This window comes from Herpailurus yagouaroundi, unplaced genomic scaffold, assembly GCF_014898765.1.
Source record: "Herpailurus yagouaroundi ecotype Mexico unplaced genomic scaffold, PumYag 188, whole genome shotgun sequence".
Lineage (NCBI taxonomy): Eukaryota > Metazoa > Chordata > Mammalia > Carnivora > Felidae > Herpailurus > Herpailurus yagouaroundi.
Genome location: NW_024412419.1, coordinates 35,240,529 through 35,267,094, shown reverse-complemented (window position 1 = coordinate 35,267,094; position 26,566 = coordinate 35,240,529). Strand labels below are relative to the sequence as shown.

Sequence of the window (26,566 nt, the reverse complement as noted above, 5' to 3'; positions counted from 1 at the left end):
GAGGTTGGAGGACTCACATTTCCTAACTTCAAAATTTACTACAAAGCTACAATAATCAAGGCTGTGGTACTGCCACAAGGATGGACACACAGACCAATGGAATAGTATTCGGAATCCAGATGGAAACAAATACATTTATTCAACTGACTTTCGACAAGGGCATCAATGCCATTCAGTGGGGAAATGTTGCTGTAACAACTGGATACCCACATGCAATAGAATGAAGGTGGAGATCTGCCTTACACCATACGCGAAGATTAACTCAAGATGAATCAAGAGACCTAAAGGTAAGAGCTAAAACTATAAAGTTCCTAGGATAAAACAATGGAGTAAATCCTTATGACAAAGAAACAAGAGAAAGAATAGATGAATTGGACTATATAAAACTTTAAAACTTTTGTGTCATAAATGTTACCATCAAGAAAGTAAAAAGACAATCCTTGGAACAAGAGCAAATATTTGCAAATCATATATCTGATAAGGTACTAAATCCAGAATATATGAAGGATCCTTACAACTCAACAATAGAAAGACAAACCAATTCAAAGATGGGCACAGGATGTGAATAGACATTTCTCTAAAGAGGCTACACAAGTCAAAACCATAACAAAAAAGCATTTCACATCCACTATGATGGCTATAATCAAAATACAATGACAAAAGCTGGAGGACATGTGGGGAAACTGATCCCTCATACTTTACTGGTGGAATTGTAAAATGACGTAGCTACTGTGGAAAACAAGTTGGTTGTTCATCAAAATGTTAAACACAGAGTTATCACATGGCCCAGCAACTCTACTCCTTACTATATGCTCAAGAGAGTTGAAAACATATGTCCACACAGAAACTTGTATATGAACGTTTATAGCAGCAGTATTCATACTAGCCAAAGAGTGGAAATAAGTTAAATATCTACCAACTACCTGATGAAGGTATATCCTACAACAGAATATTACTTGGCCACAAATAATATAATAATACTTTAAATGGGTGACTTTTATGATATATGAGTTATATATACCTCAATAAAGCTGTTAAAAAGGATCCTTATTATGTGAGGATTAGCACATTAAGGAAGAACTATGTCTCCTTAGGGGTATGCACTTTTGTTTCCCTTAGAAATTGTAACAGTAATACATTATTTAAAAAAATTTTGTTTAATGTTTTATTTTTGAGAGAGAGAGAGAGAGCACAAGTGGGGGGAGGGCATAGAGAGAGGGAGACACAGAATCCGAAGCAGGCTCCAGGCTCTGAGCTGTCTGCACAGAGCCTGACGTGGGGCTCAAACTCATGAACTGTGAGACCATGACCTGAGACTAAGTGGGATGCTTAACCGAATGAGCCACCCAGGCACTCCAGTTATATACATTGCTTTAAATGATTTTATTTATCACTATAATAATTTATCTATACTTGTGCTTACTTCTTGATTCCAAGAAGTAGATTTCTAGATTTGGACACGAAAAGATCTTTAAAGATTTTGCTAGTCACCTTCTCTGGATCATGCACGTGTTGCATTATATTAAAAAAAAAAAAAAAAATTCCTTGCCCTAAGTGTATGACTTTTTTTTTTTTTTTTTTTTCAGGCTGAGGGGTCAGTGATCATAATCTGATCTGGCTACACTGAGGAATTTTCAGTTTAGACACTAGAGCCAGGTATTCACAGACCCAGGTAAAAAATAAAAATAAAAGAGAAAGTTCTCCGGGAATCAACAGAATCTAACTAGATGCGAAACCAAAGACGGGAATAACGTACAGAATGAACATGCATAATGACATTTCTCTTAGATTCTAAATAATCTCCAGTTTTTATTTAGTTATCCCATCACTCTCATTTATAAGGTGTTTTCTACTCACACCTCCAAGAGGAAATGATTGACTTTAGTTTACATCACTTAAATTGAGTGACTTTTCATTTTAAGCTGGTTAATGATGACTTTGCAGCTATATAAATCTTAGAAAATAACTTTAGTGTATTTAAATCAGATTAGTTTTTCCTTAAAAATTGGGGCTCTGTATATATTGCGCGCGCGCGTGTACACACACACACACACACACACACACACCCTGCCCCCGGCTCCATTCATTGAATGAAGTGCTGTGTCTCAATGACTCAAATCCCTTTACCCTTTGCACTCTATTCAGTGTTTAATTTCTTTGTATAAATAGTAAATGTTTCTAAAATCTGTCAGCCAGTCATTTAACCTTCAAAGGTAAACTTTCCTTACAATACTTCTAAGTAACGCTACAAACACCATAAGCATGTGTCAAGGAGCACTGATGGGAGTAGTGGAAAGAGATCAGCTTTGGAACCACATAGAACCTGAGTTCAAATCCTAGCTCAATTTCAAGTGATAAGCTCTATGGGTCTTGGCTTCCTGTCTGTGCAATGGAGATATTAATAAATATTTTGTTGCACTCTTGTGAAAATTTAAAGAAATATATAAAAATAATTTAGTACAAGGTCTTAGCTTCAGCATTTGTTGACATTCGTTCAGCTGCCCAAAAAATCTGAAGTGAACTCCTTTGTGGTTTTCTGAAAAAGAGTTTAATACTTTCTGGCTCAGGTTGTTTCTTATGTGCCTAAGACTTTTTTGTAAAACAAAAAATAATTTCCGTCAAATCCTACAAAGTGACCTGCCATATACCTAAGTTGAAGTAATAATCTAATACCAACATGTATTTTGGAGAAATCTGAGATAGTAAAGCTGTCTATATTTGCAAGTTTCACTTAATCTCCCTCCCTAGCACCCTAATTCTAAAATACAATTATTTCAGAATCAGTCAAATAGCATCTCTATTACATATCCATGTTTCACAGTTTATCATTGGAGATCTGTTTTTCCATGATTCTGAAAGATTTGTAGTGCTATAAAGGAGAAGAAACTTGAATGTTTTGACTTTCTAGAGGTGTTAATTTGTATCCAACAACCAAAGGGGGAAAACTTGCTATAAAAAAAAAACAAATAAAAAAACCTCCAGATGACTAACTTTAGAATTAAATGAACTGGCTGATTTGAAATGTTTATCATATAAACAAAAGTGTTTGTATAAGTGTGTTCAAGATAGTTTCACCTCATCAGAAATCAGCATTCCACATTTCCTATCGGTTTAACTTTTGGAAATTTACTTCATATTTTTCTTCTGCCTTTTTAATAAAGAAATTAAGTTAGTTGTGATGAGGCCTTCTTACTAGCAGAAGCAATAAAAAGGACTCAAGAATATACAGATAATAAATACATGCTACTTATTAAGGTTATTAATGACAGGTACTATGTAAGGTCTGTAAAGACAAGTAATTAGTAACAATTTGAGGAAATAAACCTTTATTATCTATCTGTGTAACATTAAAAAAAAGACAGGATGGGGGCGCCTGGGTGGCTCAGTCAGTTGGGTGTCCGACTTCAGCTCGGGTCACGATCTCACAGTCCGTGAGTTCGAGCCCCGCATCGGGCTCTGGGCTGATGGCTCACAGCCTGGAGCCTGTTTCCGATTCTGTGTCTCCCTCTCTCTCTGCTCCTCCCCCGTTCATGCTCTGTCTCTCTCTGTCTCAAAAATAAATAAACGTTAAAAAAAAAAAATTAAAAAAAAAAAAGACAGGATGACAAAAGCTATAGAGCAATTTATAAAAGCTCAATTGGGTTATTTCAGTTTCAAATCCCTTTCCTTAAAAAAAAAAAAAAATGAGTAAAGGGGTGCCTGGGTGGCTCAGTCGGTTAAGCATCCAACTTAGGCTCAGGTCATTATCTCAGTTTGTGAGTTTGAGCCCCTCGTCAGGCTCTGACAGCTCAGAGCCTGGACCCTGCTTTGGATTATGTGTCTCCCTCTCTCTGCTCCTACCCCACTTGCATTTTCTCTCTCTCTCAAAAATAAATAAACCAAAAAAAAAAAAAAAAAAAAGAGATGACAAATTTTCTGACACCATAAAAAGTTCCACCAAGGAGAGTCAAGTCAGCAGAATTACCACTCTCAATGAAGCCTATCCTAACCACTCTATCACTTTGCACTGCACCCTCTCCCAATCCCTCTTAATATACTCAGTGCCCCACCCCTACCTTCATGGCTTTTAACATTTTCTAACTTAATTCGTTATAATATTTATTTTTTATTCTGCCTCCACCCACACATAGTAAAACATGGGCTCCAAAGGGGCAGGGATTTTTGTTTTGCACACTGAAGTAGTCTGAATGCCCACAGGAGTGTCCAACAAATGGTAGGTGCTCAAGAAATAATTACGGAATGATTGAATGAGGATACATAGCAGGTAAGAGCAACACGCATATTCATATGCCACTTAAGAGATTAATTCTCTAGATCAGATTGAGAACATTCCTGAATAAGTTAATCATCCCACCACTTCAGATTACTCAGCTCACATTTCCCTTCAAGACCCTACCTGCCTGAGTGCGTTCCTATGGCCACCACTGTGCCACTTGGATGAAAATCTGCACAGTGTCCTGGTTCCTAGAAGAGAGACAGACAGCTGTTGGGGAGTACATGAGAAAGTCTCCCTAGATCTATGGGATAGTGGCAAAGACATCTGAAAATAACTGGTTTCATATAATCACAGAATTCCGATCAACTTTATTGTAGCCAATGAAAAATATCACATGGATATGAGGTAAAAGAATTTCAGAGCAGGAAGGGTATGTGGGCAAAGTGGTGAGGGAAAAGGACAGCCAGCTTGTGGCTCGGCAGTGTGACAATAAGGATAATGACAACAAACATGTATACAGTTCCTTAGTCTGCAAAGAACGTGTATACACACTTAGGCTAGAAAAGGTGGATGTCTGGGTGGGGTAGGGAGAAAATACAGTGAGAGATCAACTCAAAAAGCAGAAAGTAGAGTCTGTTAGTGAGCAGTGCTTACATAGAATCCAACTGCAACACCACCAGAGGCCCAAACATTTCTGTGACAATTAATGCTCCATAAATATGTGAAATTTTTTTGACTTTTTTTCTGAAACTGACAGAAAAATTGAGCTTTTGCCCTAATTTGCTTCTTTAAAGTGGGTGCACATTACACTTTCATCCTTATTTCATCCCCTTTACTAAACTGTATAAATATACTTGGTTTTAACCAATGCTGAGTCCTTTTTCCTTTGCTGCTCCCAACTGCTGTTTGGGGAGTTTCTGTGGGGAGATTATAACACATTTTGTTTTACTCACATCTACAAGCCTGGTCCATTCCAGCCTGTGTTCTACTGAGTTCCACATGCACACCTGTCTGTCCTGAGCACATGTCAAGAGCAAATCTTTAAAGGGATGTGTGGCAAGACCCCAAAGCTCATCTGTATGACCCTGAAAATGAAATACACCCACTGTTATAAGAAACAAAGGGTATCATCAAAAATATTCAGTTAATGATTAAAATCATACATCAGGGCACCTGGGTGGCTCTGTTCGTTGAACATCCAACTTCGGCTCAAGTCATGATCTCATGGTTAGTGAGTTTGAGCCCCACATCGGGCTCTCTGCTGCCAGCGTGGAGCCTGCTTCAGATCCTCTGTCCCCCACCCTCTGCCCTCTTCCCGCCCCCTGCTGTTCATGAATGCGCTCTCTCTAAAATAAACATTTAGAAGAATTGGTTACAATCATACATCTTACCTGTACTTCTATTTGGAAGCCATCATTAAATGTTCCCCGTAAAATGAAGTTCCGTGATGTGCCTACTAAAAATTGATCTGCCTTTCCTTCTGCTACAGCTCTGATTGTTCCATACTGATCAGGAACCTAAAAGATAAATTTGTAAAGTCACCATAGATAATAACATGCATTAATTACTACCTGAAGACTGCATTTATAGCTGTAAGCAATTATGGGGTAATAAATGATAAAATTCCAAAACTGAAAGTCATATGGTAATATTATACTAATAAGTTTATTTGTTCAATTACATTTTATTACACAGAAGTTATCATGCATTATTATCAACATTCTTTGCTTTAGTCAATTTTTAAAAAAAATATTTACTTTGAGAGGCAGAGAAAACGTGCACATGAGCATACGAGTTGGGGAGGGGTAGAGAGAGAGTGTGAGAGAGAACTCCAAGCAGGCTCTGCAATGTCAGTGAAGATTCCGACACAGGGCTCAATCCCACGATCATGACCTGAGCTGAAATCAAGAGTTGGACACTTAACTGAGCCACCCAGGCACCCCTGCTTTAGTCAATTTTTATATTTTATATGATCTCAAGAGTTAAGGGCTAGAAGTAGGGGAAAAAGGAAAAAGTTCTATTAGACCACATGAAAAGTGTGGTCTGGTGTTGTTATTTACCAGTTATGTTATTTTGGGTACGTCATTTAGCTAGCCTAAGACGAATTTCTTTATCTGTAATATGGGGAAATAATAATATATGCCCTACCTATTCTTAATTGTTGTAAGAATAAAAATGTAAAAATAGCCCATGTGAAATTTCTTTGTTAACTGAAAAGCAATATATTGTGAAGTGTTATAACTGTCCTTATAGGACTCCTTGCGAGATCAATCTCATATGTGTTACATGGTATATACTCTCAGTGAATGGTGTATTAATAATAAGCCCAAGGAATGACCCTGAAATAATACAATTCTTTATAAAGGAGGACACGAATAATTGAATTCTAACGGTAATCCAAACTGATGGCGAGGGGAAGAATGAACTAGATGGTATAGCTTTTGATTACAAAGAATGTAAGTTATCTGTGAAAAAAAAAAAGAAAGAAATAGTAAAGGAAGTGACATTTCCCTGGTGAACTTAAGGTTGAGATAAAGGGAACCTTTCGACTTATCTTCTTGGAAATAAAACCAAGAGCAGTATTATCAGGATCCTCTTTTTTAGAAAACATTTTGTCTGGAAAACATGTTACATGTTGAAAACACTGAGCCTAGGGGCGCCTGGGTGGCGCAGTTGGTTAAGCGTCCTTCAGCCAGGTCACGATCTCGCGGTCCGTGAGTTCGAGCCCCGCATCAGGCTCTGGGCTGATGGCTCACAGCCTGGAGCCTGTTTCCGATTCTGTGTCTCCCTCTCTCTCTGCTCCTCCCCCGTTCATGCTCTGTCTCTCTCTGTCCCAAAAATAAATAAACGTTGAAAAAAAAAAATTAAAAAAAAAAAAGAAAACACTGAGCCTAAATTAAAAATTTAAATCACAAAAAAATAGAACACTAAACTGAGTGAAATTTGCCCTTGCTTTGAGAATGACTGACCTATAAAATACTATTCTTAACCATTTCACATCCAGAGACAGACCTCAATTTAATTAGCAAACTTTCACTGAGCACATAATATCTGTGGATACACTTAGTCCATGATATGAAGCAGACACAAACTTAGACAACTAGCAATTATCATTAAGCCCACTGTTTAAAATTACTTCCAATTTGTTTTAAATGTTTTATTTTATTTTTGAGATACAGAGAGAGGGAGGTGCAGAGAGAGAAGGGGACAGAGGATCTGAAGTGGGCTCTGTGCCAATAGCAGTGAGACCAATGTGGGACTTGAACTCATGAATTGTGAGATCATGACCTGAGCCAAAGTCAGATGCTTAACCGACTGAGCCACCAGGGCGCCCCTAAAGATTACTTTCAAGTTTTAAAATCAAACTGCTTATTTTGTATGCCTTGGAACTGGATAGTTTATTAGATGAATGTCTGAATTTTAAATATGCATGGTTATATTTTTGGATCACTATAAACTAATCTCAGAAATAAACAACTAGTTATTCTGACCAATATACTGTTTTTACTTTTTCAAATTATTAATGAATGGTCCTTTTTCCTTCTTCCTTTTTTTTTTTTTTTTTAAGACAATGAAATGACAAGAATGTGTACCAATTTCCCAGGAAAGTGTGTTATCTTAATGTGGGATGAAAGACATGCATTTAGAGGGCTTAATATTTTAAAATGTTCATGTTTCATTTTCATCCTTACCTCTATTTCTCTTTCAGGATTCAGATCATGATCCCACAGAATTATTTTTCGGTCTTTCCCTCCTCCAGTTAATAACATTCCATTTCTCATCTGACAAAGTGTGAACACACTCCCATCATGAGCTTTGATTTGTTTGCTGATCTGATAAACACCTAGTAAGATGAGAGTAAAAAAAAAAAAAAAAAAAAAAAAAAAAACAAAACAAAAAAAACACGTGATACATTTTCCATCAGAATTTAGTGTCTTTTTGGAAGAAAACTTTATAGAGTGAATAATCAAAAGTTCCTACTTTTGCATTTATGTCAGTATTTAGTTACTCTGAAAACATTTCAAAATAATTCTTACAAAAAGATAAGGTAAAGTAGTGATAACTCTACAGACAACACAGGATATCTTAGCCTCAGAACTTACTATGTCTTATAATCATTCTGTATGGTAGTTACGGTAGGTATTACTCTTCTGATTTTAGAGCTGAGGACACCACATAGCTAGTGACAAAGCTGTGACAAGTACTCCAGTCTTTACTCACTGTTCCTTTAACTTTCCCCAAAAGTCTTCATTTCCTGCTGAGGTAACAGACATAACATTTAACAACCACTGTTGATGTGGAAGCCTTCTGCTCTGCCTTTACTTTACTTGCTATGAAATGGAGGACTGAGAAAGATACTGGGGCAGAAGTGGGCACTGGCAGCCTAGAGCTGTGGCTTTTGATCAACTAAAGAAGTATTTTTAATATATTTTTTTAAGTTTATTTTGTGAGAGAGAGAGAGAGAGAGAATGAAAGAGCGAGCATGAGAAGGGAAGGGGCAGAGGGAGAGAGAAAATCCCAAGCAAACTCCACACTGTCAGTGCAGAGTCTGATGCAGGGGTTCCAACCCATTAACTATGAGATCATGACTTGCACGGAAATCAAGAATTGGATGCTCAACCAACTGAGCCACCCAGGCGCCCCGAGGAGTATTTAAAAATTTTTAAAAAAAAATTTTACAGAGAATGAGAGCACACATCAGGGAAAAGGGGCAGAGGGAGAGAATCTTAAGCAGGCTCAACACTCACACAGAGCCTGATGTGGGGCTTGATCCCACGACCCTGGAATCATGACCTGAGCTGAAATCAAGAGTTGGATGCTCAACGGGCTGAGCCATCCAGGTGCCCTCAACTAGAGAAGCATTTTAAAAACCGGTCCAGTTTTACTAATATGATGGCTGAATGATAGCCCAGCTTTCTCGTATCTCTACGGAACTTTACATATACCCAGGGAGGGAGAGGGCAGGTCCATAAAAAAATATTTAAGTAAAGTCCATGTGGAGATTAACAAACAAATTATGTACATACATACAACTGGCCCCTGAATAACAAAGGATTTAGGTGTGCCAACCCCTTGTGCAGTTCAAAATCTTGTGTATAGATTTTGGCCTTCCAAAAACTTAACTAATAGCCTATTGCTGACCAGAAACCTTGCTGATGATACCAACAGTTGATTAACATGTATTTTGCATGCTGTATAAATTACATACTGTACTCTTCCAATAAAGTAAGCCAGAAAAAATATTAAAGCCATAAGAAAATACATTTATAGTACTGTACTGTAAAAATGTGTAGGGGCACCTGGGTGGCTCAGTAGCTTAAGCATCCGACTCTTGATTTAGGTTCAGGTCATGATCTGACAGTTTGTGGGATCCAACCCCGGGTTGGGCTCTGCAGTGACGGCATGCAGCCTGCTTGGGATTTTCTTTCACCCTCTCTCTCGCCACCCCCCAACCCCCACCCCCAAGGGCTCTCTCTCTCTCTCTCTCTCAAAATAAACTTTAAAAGAAAAAAAAAATACCAGGGCGCCTGGGTGGCTCAGTCAGTTGAGTGTCCAACTTCGGCTCAGGTCAAGATCTCACAGCTCCTGAGTTCAAGCCCCACGTTGGGCTCTGTGCTGATAGCTCAGAGCCTGGAGCCTACTTCAGATTCTAGGTCTCTCTTACTTCCCCTCCCCTGCTCGTGCTCTGTCTCTCAAAAATAAACATTAAAAAAAAAAAAAAATCTGCACATAAGTGGACCCATGCAATTCAAAACCCATGTTGTTCAAGGGTCAATTATGTATGTATGTATTATATATATATGTAATCAGATATATATATATGTATATATATATGTATGTATATATATGTATGTATGTGTGTGTGTATGTGTGTATATATATATATATATATATATATATATATCAGATCCTTTTTAAATTAATTAATTAAATTTTAAATAGGCTCCATGCCTACCACCATGGGGCTTGAACCCATGAACCCGAGATCAAGAGTGTCATGCTCCACCTAGTGAGCTAGCCTGGTGCCCCTCAGATCCTCTTTTTTAAAGGTGAGGGTAAGATTTTAGTATTCAAACTATAACCAGTTCATTTCCTGAGACCTTCTCTTTGGTATTCATGATATGTTAACTCAGAAAAGCTCTTTATCTGGCTAGTGAGGCTAGGAGAGCAAGAGTAAAGCTCTTAGGAAGATATCTTGTAGAATTAGTAAGTAGGTTACAAATGGGAAGGTAGAGCCTTGTTTAAATATGGCCCAAATCAGTCAACAGATCTTAAATCGCTTGGAGAAATGAAAAAAATTACAAGTTTAAAAATTATTCAGTGGGGGCGCCTGGGTGGCTCAGTCAGTTAAGCGTCCAACTTCAGCTCAGGTCATGATCTCACGGTCTGTGAGTTCGAGCCCCGCGTTGGGCTGTGTGCGGACAGCTCAGAGCCTGGAGCCTGTTTCAGATTCTGTGTGTCCCTCTCTCTCTCTCTCTGACCCTCCCCCATTCATGCTCTATCTCGCTCTGTCTCAAAAATTAATAAAAAAACGTTAAAAAATTAAAAAAAAATTATTCAGTGGGAGAAATGGGTGAAGGTGGTTAAAAGGTACAAACTTCCAGTTAGAAGATAAAGAAGTTCTTGGAAGTTAACACACAGCATGGTGACTACAGTTAAGAATACTGTATTGTATATTTGAAAGTTGTTAAGAGAGTAGATTTTTTTTTTTTTAAGTTTATTTTGAGAGAGAGAGAGAGAAGGGGGTGGGGAGGAGCAGAGTGAAAGAGAGAATCCCATGCAGGCTCTCTACACTGTAAGTGCAGAGCCCAATGCAGGGCTTGAACTTATGAACTGCGAGATCATGACCTGAGCTGAAATCAAGAGTCGAACGCCTAAACAAGTGAGTCACCCAAGCACCCCTAAGAGAGTAGATCTTAAAAGCTCTCATCAAAAGAGAAAAATCTGTAACTATGTGAGGTGCTGGACGTAAACAAAACTTACTGTGATAGTCACTTTGCAATATAAACATATATCAAATCAAATCATTGTTATATATCTTAAATGTATACAAAATCATATCCCAATTATACCTCAATAAAACTGAAAAAAATTGTTCATTTTCTAAATTGTTCAACTGAAAAATGGATAAACACAATATGTACATTTATAATGTAATATTATTCAGCCACAAAAAGAATGAGGTATTGATATGTGCCACAACATAGATGAATCTTGAAAACATTAAGGTTCTAATAAAAGAAGCCAGTCACAAAGGACCATATACTGTATGACTCCATTTATGTGAAGTGTCCAAAGGAGGCAAATCCCTAGAGACCAAAAGCTGACGAATGGTTGCTACAGGCTGCCGGGAGGGAGAAATAGCAAATGACTGCTAATGGACCCAGTGTTTGTTTTTGGGGTGATGAAATGTTCTGAAATTAGATAGTGGTGATGGTTGTGTGACTCCATGAGTGTACTAAAAATCAAGTGTACATTTTAAAAGGGTGAGTTTTATGGTATGCGAACTTAATAAATCTCAATAAAGCTGTCATTGAGATTGTTCATTTTTACTTATCTATTTGAGCTGCCACTGTATTTAAGAAATTAACTGAAATTTGTAGGGCTTTGGTATCCTTTAAAAAAATGTTGCAGCTGGCTCTAAAAATTACTCAGTATGAGGATGCTAGTGGTACAGATACTTAATAGAAAAGTGTATTTGGCAGGGAGCAAGGAAATGGCTTCCCTGATTTGGAGCAGAGCTTGCTTGAATCAGCAGAGCTGGGGGCAGAACTCCAACAAACTTTTATTCATGTCAACTGCCTCAGTGCACATCAACATTCATCACCTAAAAATACTTTAAACACTGAACACTACAACTGTGTCCAGCAGGATAGCCAGCCAATTATTTATCATGGCTCTGATGTGACCAAGAAAGAAAGGACATCTGAGAGATGTAAATTTTTTGAGTATTGTTGGATTTGGGCATTAAGAAAAAAAAAAAAAAAAAAAAAAAAAAAAAAAGGCAAAGGGCTTATTTTCTCATGCATGGTCAAATAACAAGAGTAGTCTGAAAGTACCATGGTACCATGCAAGAAATTACAAAAAAACACAGAGATGTGGAATTTCATGGATCTCCATCAGAATGTAGAAATATGCAATACAGTTTTTTTTTTTAATTCAGTCTTCCATACTTCCAAACACCACATAAACCTCATTAAACACTTAAGATCTTCCTAGAATGATGGAATGTTAGAAAACAGAAAATAAACCTGAGGAACAAATGCTTCATCAAGAATAAAAATATCTAAGTAGCATAAACTCCATGAAATTTTCACTTTCTACCTCCTACCCCAGGAGAGTTATTTCCTGAGAAGGACCTAATAGTAGCTGAGCTAAAGTTTCTGTGTTTTTTATACAAATTACCAAAGCTCCCTTTAGACAGTATTTAATGAGAAAACAAATTTTCAGTCAGGGCGCCTGGGTGGCTCAGTCAGTTGAGCGTCTGACTCTTGATTTCGGCTCAGGCCATGATCTCATGGTCAGTGAGAATGAACCCTGCATCAGGCTCTGCATTCACAGGGCAGAGCCTGCCTGGGATTCTCTTTCTCCTTCTCTCTCTGCCCCTCCCCTGTGCACTCTCTCTCTTTCTCTCTCTCTCTCTCTCTCTCTCACACACACACACACACACACTCTCTCTCTCTCTCTCTAATAAATAAATAATAAACATTAAAAAAAAAGGCCCGAATTATCAAAGATTTCTTTCTCATGGGCCTGTATTTGTGACATTCCAATTTAAGCCAAATAATTTTTGAAATACCTACCAAGAAAAATAATTATCCTTGAATTTAAAAACCTACTGTACCTTCAGGTATTTAATTTCAAATCTCCCCTTTCTTGTCATCTCTAACAGAAACAAAGTTTCCTTAAAAAGCAGTTTACCTTGACTGCCAAATATGGATAGTCTCAAGGGCTTTCTGTCCCTGTTTAAGAACTATGGAATCAAATGTTAGGGAGACTTTGAAACTTATGTTATATTCTTAGCAACTGGGCAAATATGTCCATGTTGATAATTTGGAGCATGTAAAATGGTGTTTCTTAAAGAAATCCGGCGAAGATTTAAGAAGAATGGACATTTTAATGACCTTGTAGATAGTCTCAACTTCACCTCCCCCCACTTAAAACTTATGAATTATTTCATAGAAGAAAAATCTGAACTTTTTCATATACGTTGGAAATAACAATTACTTTGTACCCAACATGAGAAATATACCCATGTTTCTGTTGTACCCAACAACAGAAAATAACGAAATAGCCTAAGTGGTGATCAGCACTTAGGTGATCAGCGTACACACACATACACATATACAATGGAATAAAAAAAGAAGATAATCCTGCCATTTGTAACAACATGGATGAACCCTGAGGGCATTATGCTTAGTGAAATTAGACACAGAAAGACAAATACTATATGATTTCACTTACAAATAAAAGCTAAAAAAATGAACTAACAGAAACAGGTGGTGGCGGGGGAAATGGGTGACAATGGTCAAAAGGTGGAAATATCTAGTTATTAGATAAATAAATTCTGGGGATGTAATATACAGCATGGTGACTATAATTAACAATACTATATTGCACATTTGAAAGATGCTGAGAGTAGATCTTAAAAGTTCTCATCACAAGAAAAAAACTGCGAAGCGATGGATATTAATTAAACATTTATGGTAATCATTTGGCATATACATTATGCTGTACACTTTAAACAATGCAATGTTATATGTCAATTATAGCTCAATAAAATCAGGAAAAAAATAGAAAATTCTAATTACTTTGAAGATTTCTGTTAATTTAAGGTAAGGAAAAAATGGTTTGGAAGCAAGAAGAAAATATACAAAAAGCTTATGAAGTATAAATACAGTTTTGGTTTGTTTGCTATTAGTAGAGTAAAAAATTAGCTATGGAATTATACTTCCACCATCCAAAATAAAGGGATGAATGTCCCTTTATCAGACACGTTACCATAGTACACTCAGATCTGGTTGAAAAGACTGCCACGGATGCAGAAACGTCATATTAGGGAATATGCAAAATGGATCAATCTACTGAAATTTTTGGCAAGAATTTAAAAATGGAAACTTTGAGTGTTCATTGCACTCATCAAATCCTTCCTAGCCATACTAACAGAACTGAAACCCTCAAATGTAAAGGAAGGAACAAAATTCTCAACAAGTTTGCCCATAACGGGATCAGTCATGTGGCAGAGGACAACATAGTCCATTTTATATGCCCAGCAATTTACAAAGATTAGATTTCCTGTTTCCTGTATGTTCACATGCAGATTTTTGGAAAAAAGCCCAAGCCACAAGTTTTTTACACAAAAACCAAAATAAAAACAACCTATCCCTGCCTCCCACTTCAACACACATTAAGGCTAATGAAGGGTACATTTATACCCAAATTCTGCTTAGTGTCAGAGGATAACATGTCACTGTTTTGGTAGACACTGCTGTTCCTTGCATTTCTAATACTGAACAAATGTGCCCAGGAAAAAGAAATCAGAGATAAGTGGGAAAGGTAGTTGATTAATATCACTGTTCTTTTTTTTTCTTTAAAGTTTGCAAGAGAGAGCATGCTTGCGCACACGTGAGCAGGGTAGGGGCAGAGAGAGAGAATCCCAAGCAGACTCTGCGCTGTCAGTGCGAAGCTGGTCACAGGGCTCGAACTCAACCCTGAGATCATGACCTGAGCCAAAATCAAGAGTTGGGCACTTAACCTATGGAAACCGCCCAGGTGCCCCCGCCTACCATTCTTTTTTCTTAAGAATCTGTAATCCACTGCTATCCTTATTGTGAGTTTTAAACCTGAATTGGACAAAACAAGCTAAAGAATGCATGGCCAATGATTGAGATCTGGATCACTGGTAGTAAAATTTAAGGATTGACAACTATCCAAGTCACCTGCCAAACTTAGAAGTTCAGTTGAATGAATATGGAGAACACTACTGTAGTACATCTCCAAAAAAATATAGTTTAAAATCTGTGCAATCATAGAAATCTGCAGTGCTATAGTCAAATTCCCCATTTCCATGAAAATCGTGCTTTCAGCTGTACCACTCAACTTTTATTCCTACACTAACACCCAAAGGTAAGAGTAAAGTCATTTCCTTAATAAAATGTTGAACAAATACTTTTCAAACAGCTAGTAACAGCTGCCAGACATTATCTGAATCCTGGGAAAGTCAGACTTATTAGGGAAGACAGACATGTAAATTAGGACTTTCCTTCTGAGCAGAGAAACAAGGATCCCCTTATTCCTACGTTATTTGTGGTGATTTCCACGGTCTGATGCAGAGACTCCAGAGAGACAAAGGGAAGTTGTTTCAGCGTGTTTAAGGTGAGGGGGATGAATAAGAGAAACCAGGGCATGCTGCTCTCCCAATCCCCAGGGGAAATGTCTCAGGCACCCCAAGTTGGTTCCCTGTCAACCCCTACCTCTCTTCTTGTGGATTCTCAGACTCTGATTGGTATAGCTAGCTTTCTTTCTGCGGTTACCACCTGTTACTGCTAATAAATAATCTCTCTCTGCTCCCAGCCCACTGATTTTAGAACAACATCTCTAATTTTTCTTATAAACTTCTACTCTGAAGGAAGCATGATAGTCTGGATATTTTTTCAGCTTTTTCTTAATAGTAAAAAAAAAAGGGGGGGTGTTGAAAAAGGTTATTTTCAATGTTGCTCTTGTAATTTTTTTCACCTACCAGAGAAAAGGGCAAAGTGGACCTACGTGGTACAAATGAGGCTTAAAAATTTATCTTTATTTCTGAGAAAAATCAATTTGAGGTAAAGCTAAAGAAATGCCAAAGCCCATTATGGGGGCTGGGAAGAGGGGCTGTAGTGAGAAAAAGAAGGGGACCAAACTATGAGTTTATTCTCCTCCCCTCCCATTTTATAATATGGCCATGTATATTTAAAAAAAAAATTTTTTTTAAACATTTATATTTATTTTTGAGAGACAGAGAGAGAGCATGAGCAGGGGGAGGGGCAGAGAGAGAGGGAGACACAGAATCCAAAGCAGGTTCCAGGCTCCAAGCTATCAGCACAGAGCCTGATGTGGGGCTTGAATTCACAAGCTGTGAGATCATGACCTGAGCCGAAGTTGGACGCTTAACCAACTGAGCCACCCAGATGTCCCTGTTTCTTTCTTTCTTTTTTTTTTTATGGTATTTTTAATTTTTTTTCAAGTTTTTAAAAAATTTATTAGTTTTTAAAATTTACATTCAAGTAGTTATCATATAGTGTAACAATGATTTCAGGAGTAGATCCCTTAATGCTCCTTACCCATTTAGCCCATTCCTCCTCCCACAACTCCACCACTAACCCTGTTTGTTCTCCATATTTAAGAGTGTCTTATGTTTTGTCCCCATTTTTATATTATTTTTGCTTCCCTTCCCTTATGTTCATCTGTCTTGTATCTTAAAGTCCTCATATAAGTGAAGTCATATGATATTTGTCTTTCTCTAATTTCACTTAGCATAATACCATCTAGTTCTATCCAGGTAGTTGCAAATGGCAAGATTTCATTCTTTTTGATTAACATGGCCATACACACTACCCTCACAGGACCCAGCGCAAGGGAGACTGAACCCTCTAGTCTGTTGCTATGTTGAGAAAAGCAGAGGAGAAAGGTAGGAAATGTGCCACAAATGTAGTAATTGGGACAATCATTCTTTATTACTACACTATAAAGAGCTGCTAGTCATGAGCTGTTAAGATCTTTGGAAACAGCCTTTCGAGAGTTGATAAGGATAGTTTTAATCACTAATTGTTTAGAAAATAATATCTCTAAGTTCACAGGGTTTTGGTTTTATTATTATTTGTTATAGTAAATCTACTATCCACAGAAAAGACAAAGGTTTTAGCTGGATCTCAATTCCAACAAATAGAACTCTGAAGTAATGGAGTCTGACTATTGATACTTTACATGACATTACTATTGTTCTTTTTGTATCCATTAAAAACAGAAACCTCAGGGGTGCCTGGATGGCTCAGCTGGTTAAGTGTCCGACTCTTGGTTCTGACTCAGGTCATGACCTTGTGGCTTCATGGGACTGGGCATGTACTGACAATGTAGGGCCTGCTTGGGATTCTCTCTCCCCTTCTCCCTCTGCCTCTCCTCTGCTCACACTGTCCCTTTAAAAACGTCAAGTCTTTAACAAAGTCACCTTTACTGAGAGCAATGTCATCCTGCATGACCCCCCCCCACCCCCCATTTACCCACATAGAATATCTCAGCTTCTAAAGCTCCAGTCTCAGAATGAATGGAAGCTCTTGCTCTTTTTCAAGGATAATTCTTCCTCCTATACCTAATCCAGGTATTCTCCTGTCTCTAAGAGTTTTAGTTTCCTCCTTGTCACGGGCAATTCCCATTTTACTTCAGGTTTTAGGCACCCTTCAAAAGACTACTGACTGACTCAGTAACTCTTTACTTCCCATTCCATTTTCACCTTGGATTCTCAAAATTCTCCATTTTCAAACTATCCATTCTATACTTAGCTGTTTTGGGGCCTTAATCTAAGTTCTGTTGATACTGTAAACCACTAATGGTTGTTTCTTAGTTTTGATTCTTGATAGCACTGATACTCCTAGAAACTCCTCCCTTCTTTGGGGGCACTAAATAAACAGTTCTATCTTGTTAACTTTTTCTTTTTTTAATTTTTTTTTTATATTTATTTATTTTTGAGAGACAGAGACATAGCACAAGTCGGGGAGGGGCAGAGAGAGAGGGAGACACAGAATCTGAAGCAGGCCCCAAGCTCCAAGCCATCAGCACAGAACCCGATGCCAGGGATCAAACCCACAAACTGTGAGATAATGACCTGAGCCGAAGTCGGATGCTTAACTGACTGAGCCACCCATGTGCCCCAACTTTTTTCTTTTTACATCTTATTTCTCACCAGGGTCTTTTCTGGTATCTAACTGGAGGATAAAGACCATCAGCCTCACAACTCGTCTTTCATGGTCAACTCAACCAGTTTTAAGGATTCTTCTTTGGTTACAAAAAAATCTGTACCTTAATCCTTAAATTTTTAATTACTCAGACTGTATTAATTAAACTGATAGTAGGAATTATAAAACACTACTCTTTTTTAAAATCAAATTTCCTTCGGGGTGCCTGGGTGGCTCAGTCAGTTGAGCATCCAACTTCGGCTCAGGTCATGATCACGGTTTGTGAGTTCAAGCCCCATGTTGGGCTCTGTGCTGACACCTTGGAGCCTGGAGCCTGCTATGGATTCTGTGTCTCCCTCTCTGCCCCACCCCCACTTGTGCTCTTTCTCTGTCTCTCAAAAAAAAGGAAGTGTAAAAAAAACAATTAAAAAAAAATCAAATTTCCCTCAAGTTGGCTATTTCTCATCTTTGTTAACACTTGTACACAACAAACTTATTCACATTATCCTGGATGCCTCACATTCATATCCATCTTTCTGCCTCTGCTTGCACTGTTTCCCTAAACTGGGATCAATGTTCCATATCTTTTGAAGTTTTGTATCATTATGGCTTAACTTAAATACCATTTCTTCTGTGAAGCCTTCACAAAACACTAAAGATCAGGATGATTTCTCTCTCAATCTTTGTACTCTTTAAATTAGTATATATCTTTATCATTTCTAATTACTTTGTATTAACCTCCTAGAAGGAAAGGTTCAATATAGTCAAATGTAGGTTATATACGGTCATGAATAGCTGTGTAAACAATTTAACTTTAAAAAACAGATCATGAAAAACGTTAAAAACAAAATGCATGTTGATGACTCTCCTGGTCTGAGTAAGAGCCGGCCTACAACAGCAAGATGTACACATTAAAAGTGAGGACTTCAGTGTGAGAATACTGTACCTTTAGGCCCTTTCCCTGGTGTCGGTTCTACAGTAGTTTTGCTCCATATAAGTATGACTCCACCTGAGTCACCAGTAAGAACATCTCCGTTTCCCAAGAATGCTAAACACTGCACAAATTTTGGTTTTTCATATTTCTACAATGAAACAATGAGAATTTTCAGTTTTTCCTTTGGCATGATGACTATGTTTACTAAACAATAAAAATTAAAAGTTTTATAATGAAATTTTAACATTCTGATCCTTACCCCAAAAATTCCCTGTTTTCTTGTTAGTGAATTACCACTCCAGGTCCAGAAAAAAATATGAGATTTACCACATGTTATGATGGTATTTGCGTCTGTTGGATGGAATTCCACAGCCAAAACAACTTCATTTGTTGTCTGTGGATAAGAAATAAAGCTTTAGATGAAGTGTATATCCTTATCTCCAGCAAGTACCAATTATAGCTACTGACAATTGAAGACTAGGAAACATTTTGAGATAATGCCTTTTCTATTAAGATCAATTTTCCTGAAAAATTGTAATAGATTTTTAGAATAATGATTTAAATTTGATGTCCTCACACTAGTGTATCATCTTTTATGCTATTTATATATAATAACTCTACATTAGGAAGACATATGAATTAGTTTTAGATTATTTTAATTTCCTGCACATTCAGGGAAAAGTATAATAATAGTAGCAAATCAAGAGCCATGTACATTCTATCTTAAAGACAGATTGCCATTCTGATTAAAAAAAAAAGTCTTATCTTTCTTTATACTATTATTATTGACCATTCAAGAAAATATTACTGATTTAGAGATTCGTCATGAGGTTGAAGGCTTAAAAAGTAGACACAGAATAGTCACTACAGATTCCTATAGAAATGAAAAAACAAAAAAGAAAGAATTTTTATGCTCTTTCTAGAAAGGACAAGATTTAAAAGAACTGGAGTGAGGGGCGCCTGGGTGGCGCAGTCGGTTAAGCGTCCGACTTCAACCAGGTCACGATCTCACGGTCCGTGAGTTTGAGCCCCGCGTCGGGCTCTGGGCTGATGGCTCAGAGCCTGGAGCCTGTTTCCGATTCTGTGTCTCCCTCTCTCTCTTCCCCTCGCCCGTTCATGCTCTGTCTCTCTCTGTCCCAAAAATAAATAAACATTGAAAAAAAAAAAAAAAAGAACTGGAGTGAAAAAGGAAGAAAACAGGCATGAGAGTCACAAAGGAATTACAAATGTAGTGTTTTCACAAAATTACTGAATTGAGGATACTTAAAAAATTGTTTTTAATGTTAATTTTTGAGAGAGAACGAGTGAACAAGTGTGGGGGAGGGGCAGAGAGAGAGCGAGCAAGCGAGAGCAAGAGCGAGAGAGAAAGAGGGGGAAACAGAAGATCTGAAGCAGGCTCTGTGCTGACAGCAGAGAGCCTGATGTGGGGCTCGAACCCACAAACCATGAGACCACGATCTGAGCTGAAGTTGGACGCTTAACCAACTAGGCCACCCAGGCGCCCAGAGGTTTTATATATATGTATTTTTTTTTTCCTTTTTTAAATATTTTTACTTAGTTTTTTGAGAGGGAGTGTGAGCAGGGGAGGAGCAGAGAGAGAGAGGGAGACACAGATTCTGAAGTAGGCTCTAGGCTCTGAGCTGTCAGCACAGAGCCCGACACAGGGCTCAAACCCACAAACTGAGATTATGACCTGAGCTGAAGTCAGGCGCTCAACTGACTTAGCCACCCAGGCGCCCCTGCATTTTAATAATTAAACAGCCCTTAGTTTTCACTTGGATAAAATAAAAACTACTTGACAGTTGAATCTCATGCCAAATGGATTAACTGATGGTTATAAAGCTAACTACAAATATTTCCAGTATACAAACCCATAATGCTAGTGGTAAGATATCAAGACATGATTTGAAATAATCTATGAAATTAAATCACTTTGGGTATGAGTGTAGCATAATAGAATATTTTACTTGGATTTTTATTGTTGTATATTTTATATATATATATACACACACACACACACACACACAAAGTACACAAATCCTAAGTGCATAGCTTGATAAATTTTCACAAATCGAACACATCTCTGCATAGAAGAAAAAGAACATTATTACTAACATCGCACAAACACCTTAGATCCCTTTAGAAAAGGGGACACTATCCCCTCCCTCTGTTCAAGCAGCTATGATCCTGATTTGTGGCAGCACAGATTACTTTGCTTTATTTAAATGGAATCACACAGAATATACTCCTTTGTGTCTGGCCCTATTTTATCTACATTACATTCATGAGATTTACTTCATATTGGTGCATATATTGTAATTTTTTCCTCCTCATTACTGTATTCTTTTATATGTAAAGACCACGTTATTGATTTATCCATCCTCCTACTAACTGGCATTTGGGTAACTTCCTTTTTTTTTGTTTTTTGCTACCATTATTTTTGATTACTTGTCTTTTGGTCAACACATGTATATACTTCTGTTGGATTTATACCAAGGAGTGGAACAGGATGGTAGAGGGTATGCACATGTGTATGTTCAAACTTAGAAGGTAATGCCAAACAGTTTTCCAAAATGGCTGTGTTAATTTCTATGTCCAACATACAGGAGTGTATGCGAGTTCCGGTTAATTTACACCCTCATCAACTTTAGTTATTTTTGTCCACTCTCATCCCTTCATATTTCCACATACACTTAGCTTGTCAACATCCATGAAAATCATGCTGAGATTTTGACTATGTTGAAAGTACAGATCGGGGCACCCGGGTGGCTCAGTCGGCTAAGGGTCTGACTTCGGCTCAGGTCATGATCTCACAGCTCATGAGTTCGAGCTCCGTGTCGGGCTCTGTGCTGACAGCTCAGAGCCTGGAGCCTGCTTCGGATTCTGTGTTTCCCTCTCTCTCTGCCCCACCCCTGCTTGAGCTGTTTCTCTCTGTCTCTCAAAAAATGAATAAATGTTAAAAAAATGTTAAAATGTTTAAAAAATTAAAAAAAGGGAAAGTACAGATCAGAAATAAATTTTTAAAAAGTACAGATCAATATGCAGAGAAGTAACAATTTGTACATCCACAATTATTGTATATTCTATCCACGATTATTATATATTCCTCCATTTATTTAGGTCTTCCTTAGTTTCTGTCAATAAGGTTTTGCAGTTGCCTTATTGAATTTCAAACGTCTATAAATTAACTAGGTATGTACCAGTTCCCAAATTTTTGTGACTTAACAAAAATAGAGCTTACCTACAGTGGAAGAGAATAAGGTCAACACACAGGGGAAAGAGGAGAGACAAGAGAGTCAGTGATCCGGTCCCTGAATCAAGTCATTCCTGAGATAAAATTCCCCTCTGACTTTTATTAGAGGTTTTCTTTTTCTCCCTAAACATGAATAAATTCTCTTTAAGTTATCTTTAGTTGTTTTTCAGTCACTTGCACTGAAAAGAGCTCTAATACAGACATCTGGGACAGACCTTAGGGAACTTCAGTGTGAGAAGCAAGGGGAAAGAGTTTCTAGCTTGCACAAGTAGCTGGAATGTGGTGTTAATCACAGAGAGGCGAAAACTGTTTGGGGTCTAAGGGGGATGACTGGTGCACATTGGGACATGTTGATTTTGACTTGCAGGACAGGACACTCAAATAAATGAGAGAGATCTGGGCTAGAGTTAACTGATCGGGGACACAGTAGACAGTAACTAAGGCCATGAGAGAATACATGATACCAGTGGAGGACACAGGATACAACTCTGAAGAATACCAACATTTAAGGTCTTGGAAAGGAGAACACAGAGTGGCCAGTAGGAGGAAAACCACAAGACATCATCTGATAGCCTTTACTACAAAGGATCAAACGCACACATTTTACTTCGGTATAACATCCTTATGTTTCAATGTTAAATTACTCTAAATGATGGCTGAAAGACAATCTATATCTTCATTTATGGTTTTCAAGGTTTGAGGTTTCTGGACATGTTATATTCTTTTCAATTAAAATCAAATCTACTCTATTTTTTTCAAAAGATTAACTCACACTATTTAAAAGAATCTCTTTTTGGCCAACAAGCTGAAAGCTTTAGCTTATACCAAACAAAACTGCTGAGAGAGAGAGTGCTCAACTAAAAAGGAATGTGATGTTATTTAAGAGTACAGCAAATATGTCATAGGCTTTTTTTAGTCATCCTGTCACTCTGAATCCCTCTGAAAGCCTGTCAGAAGGAGGCCATTTCGACCCATATTTGCAGCATTAACCTTATATTCTTCTCTTACAAGTTATAGCCAGATCCACACAAAGGGATCAACCCTATTCTATAGCAATTATAAATACTATAGCAGTTTATGTAATAATCCCATACATGTATTAAAACCAAAAAACTTATCCTTACATATGCTTTTCGGTTATGTCAGTTATATTCCAAAGGATGAATTTTTCCTTTAGATTTTTAATGCTTTAAAGACTGAATAAATGACAAATTTTGTTAAAGAGAAACCAGATAGTGTAATCAGAGTTAATTTTGAGATAGACATCCATCTACTTTGGCATTTCAGTAGCACAATATGCCTGAAGTATCACTGAAATTTCGTTGAAGTTGCTTGACTATTTTATCTTAAGAATACTTTGGGGTGCCTGGGTGGCTCAGTCAGTTAAGTATCGACTCCTGGTTTTGGCTCAGGTTCATGATCTCAAGGTTCGTGAGCTCAAGCCCTGCATTGGGCTCTGTGTTGTCATGGCAGAGCCTGCTTTAGATTCTCTCTCTCCCTCTCTCTCTGCCCCTCCCCTGGTCTTTCTTTCTTTCTCTCAAAATAAAGAATACTGGGGTGCCTGGGTGGCTCAGTTGGTTGAGCATCCAACTATTGATTTTGGCTCAGGTCATGATCTCACCGTTTGTGGGATCGAGCCCCACGTCAGGCTCTGCACTGACAGCATGGAGCCTACTTGGGATTCTCCCTTACCCTCTCTCTCTGCTCCTCCCCTGCTTGAGCACTCCCTCTCTCTAAATAAATAAACATTAAAGAAAAAAGAATACTTTAAGAACTGATCTCAGAATCTATAGATAACTATCACAGAAAGTATAAATAGGTGTTGTTAAAAAAAAGAATACTTTAAGAATGGTATTCCTAATACCATAAAATGACGACAAATCAATAAATCTAATGAATATGGCCAACTGGTATGCTCTTGCAACTTAAGGATATGCAGTATACATCCAAGGATCTGAAAAAAAATAATGTATTCTAAAAAATAATACTCAATTAAAATTTATTTTGATTTACCTTTATTTCTGCTCCCTTTGATTTTTTCTGCCAATCCCAAACAGTAAGCATATGCTCATTGGAGTCATCAATAACACATAAATGAACACCTGAATCCTAAAGAAAAGTCAATTCAAGGCATTTAAAACTTTTCAGATAAGGGTGACTTTCTAAGAAGAAATACCTTATTATTAAAACTGGCAACATTAATATAATCCCAAACCCTTTAAACTTGAAAAGGATATAAACTTGAAATAAAATGATTATACTATTTACTGACTGTATTTTCTTCAGAAATATAATGAAGATTCTTTTTAAAAATACTTCCTGTTTTTAATCTTGTTTCCAAGGTTAACTTCCACTTACTATATAGTTACTTGTATTATTCAAACAGCAATTTAGCTTTCCATGATATACCTGACTTACATTAACACAGATAAACAGGATAAATAAAACGTAAATAACTTCTTTTCTAGGAGAACTGGCCAGCTTTCATGTCTGTAAATTTTCTAAATAAAATAAGATTTCCATGATTCAAGCTGAAGCAAAAGCATATCTTACTGCTTATTTCAACTGGACCATGCTATACATATATTTCTCTAACAATTTCCTATTACACTGGAATCCTAGTTCAGAACAGAACAAAAGTATAATTAAGTATAACAACCTGTATCCCACTTAAACCAGAGTACTTTAGTACCTAGGTTAAAATGCTGGCCACTGCTAAGCAACAGCTAACAATTCAGAGTTATCACTTTCTATGAACACAGACACAGACACAAAATTGAGCTTGACTTCTTTCCTGCAGCTTGCTTACTTCCTTAAAAATTGTTACTTACTGCTTTTGAAAAATCCAGGCATCCTACTCCACGCTCAAAGGTCCCAAGTCCAATAATTTGCAGAGTGGATAAACTAACTGAATCCCACACTCTGACATGGGGTTGCAGAGGCTGCAAAAACAAGGGGAAAAATACAATAGCAAGACTAACTGGTATTCAGGTGGATGCAAGTAAATACTACCATCACACAGAACTGCATTCCATCTTTCAAAAGCAGTGGGTCTGGATAAACATCTAATATAAAATAGCTACTACATTTAGACATGACCCCAAAGAATCTTGAGCAGATATTTTCTTCTCATACCATGAAAACAAGAAAATAACAACAGTGATAACAGTAGCAGCAAATGATTTAGTATTAACTATGTCATACACTATTCTAAGTACATCGCATGTATTGATTCATTTAATCCCATAAACTATGTACTGTTATAATTACCATTTAACAGATGAGGAAACTTAGATTTGAATAACTTGCCCAAAGTTATACAGCTATTAGAAGGTGGAGTTAGGAGTCTAACCAAGGCAAATTTGCTCTGGATACTCTGCTTTTAACATTACCTTCATTTCTAGGAAAATAATACTTTTTTTCTAGTAAGTGTCCAATACATTGCTAACCAAACAGTTCTTAAATAGAATTTGGAACTGGAAGGGGCCTTAGAAGTCATCCATTATAACCATTCTGACTCCTTTTCTTTAAATAAACTGAAGCCAGAGAATGTCATGGGTATAGTCATACACATGTTAATCAATCATCAATAATATTCATTGCTGATCCTTACAAATAAGGGATTTGTTATATAAGCCAATTTAATAATACTGAATAGGAACTGACATTTTTAAAGTGTTATCAGTTCTAGTCATATATAAAGTCAAGAGGGGGGCGCCTGGGTGGCTCAGTCAGTTGAGGGGCCGACTTCGGCTCAGGTCATGATCTCGCGGTCCGTGGGTTCGAGCCCTGCATCGGGCTCTGTGCTGACAGCTCAGAGCCTGGAGCCTGTTTCAGATTCTGTGTCTCCCTCTCTCTGACCCTCCCCCATTCATGCTCTGTCTGTCTCTGTCTCAAAAATAAATAAACGTTAAAAAAAAAATTAAAAAAAAAAAAGTCAAGAGGTCCATCAACATAATGAAAATGCGGTACCTTCTAGCAAACACTGATAAGTTATGCTATGTTAAAAAAAAAATCAACAAGCTTACAAGTCCTCCCAATTTTACAAGTAAATAGTTTCCTTAGGGAGAACACTTATTTTTAGAGAAAAATATTTAAGTAGTATGATTCTGTTTTTTGGAATCTTCTTACATTCTACTATTTTTTCCCTGCTTATACTAGAAATCCCTTAGCTGCCAAATTTTAAAAGAATGAAATAAATGAGCTGCGGTTAAAATTCCTATCAACTCCATTCT

The 26,566-nt window shown here is 37.4% G+C and overlaps 1 protein-coding gene across 9 annotated transcripts in view; it reads right to left on the bottom strand.

Annotated features, from left to right (window-relative positions):
- Positions 1-26,566, bottom strand: part of EML4 (EMAP like 4) — a 163,672-nt gene that overhangs the window by 24,455 nt on the left and 112,651 nt on the right. For all 9 annotated transcript variants that reach the window (XM_040496613.1, XM_040496616.1, XM_040496617.1 and 6 more), the window contains 8 exons: positions 25,163-25,273; positions 24,345-24,440; positions 19,338-19,472; positions 19,091-19,226; positions 7,909-8,060; positions 5,608-5,733; positions 5,170-5,301; positions 4,397-4,464 (listed from right to left, as the gene is read on the bottom strand). In XM_040496613.1, coding sequence (XP_040352547.1) covers positions 4,397-4,464; positions 5,170-5,301; positions 5,608-5,733; positions 7,909-8,060; positions 19,091-19,226; positions 19,338-19,472; positions 24,345-24,440; positions 25,163-25,273 — 956 coding nt within the window. The remainder of the gene's footprint in view (positions 1-4,396; positions 4,465-5,169; positions 5,302-5,607; positions 5,734-7,908; positions 8,061-19,090; positions 19,227-19,337; positions 19,473-24,344; positions 24,441-25,162; positions 25,274-26,566) is intronic.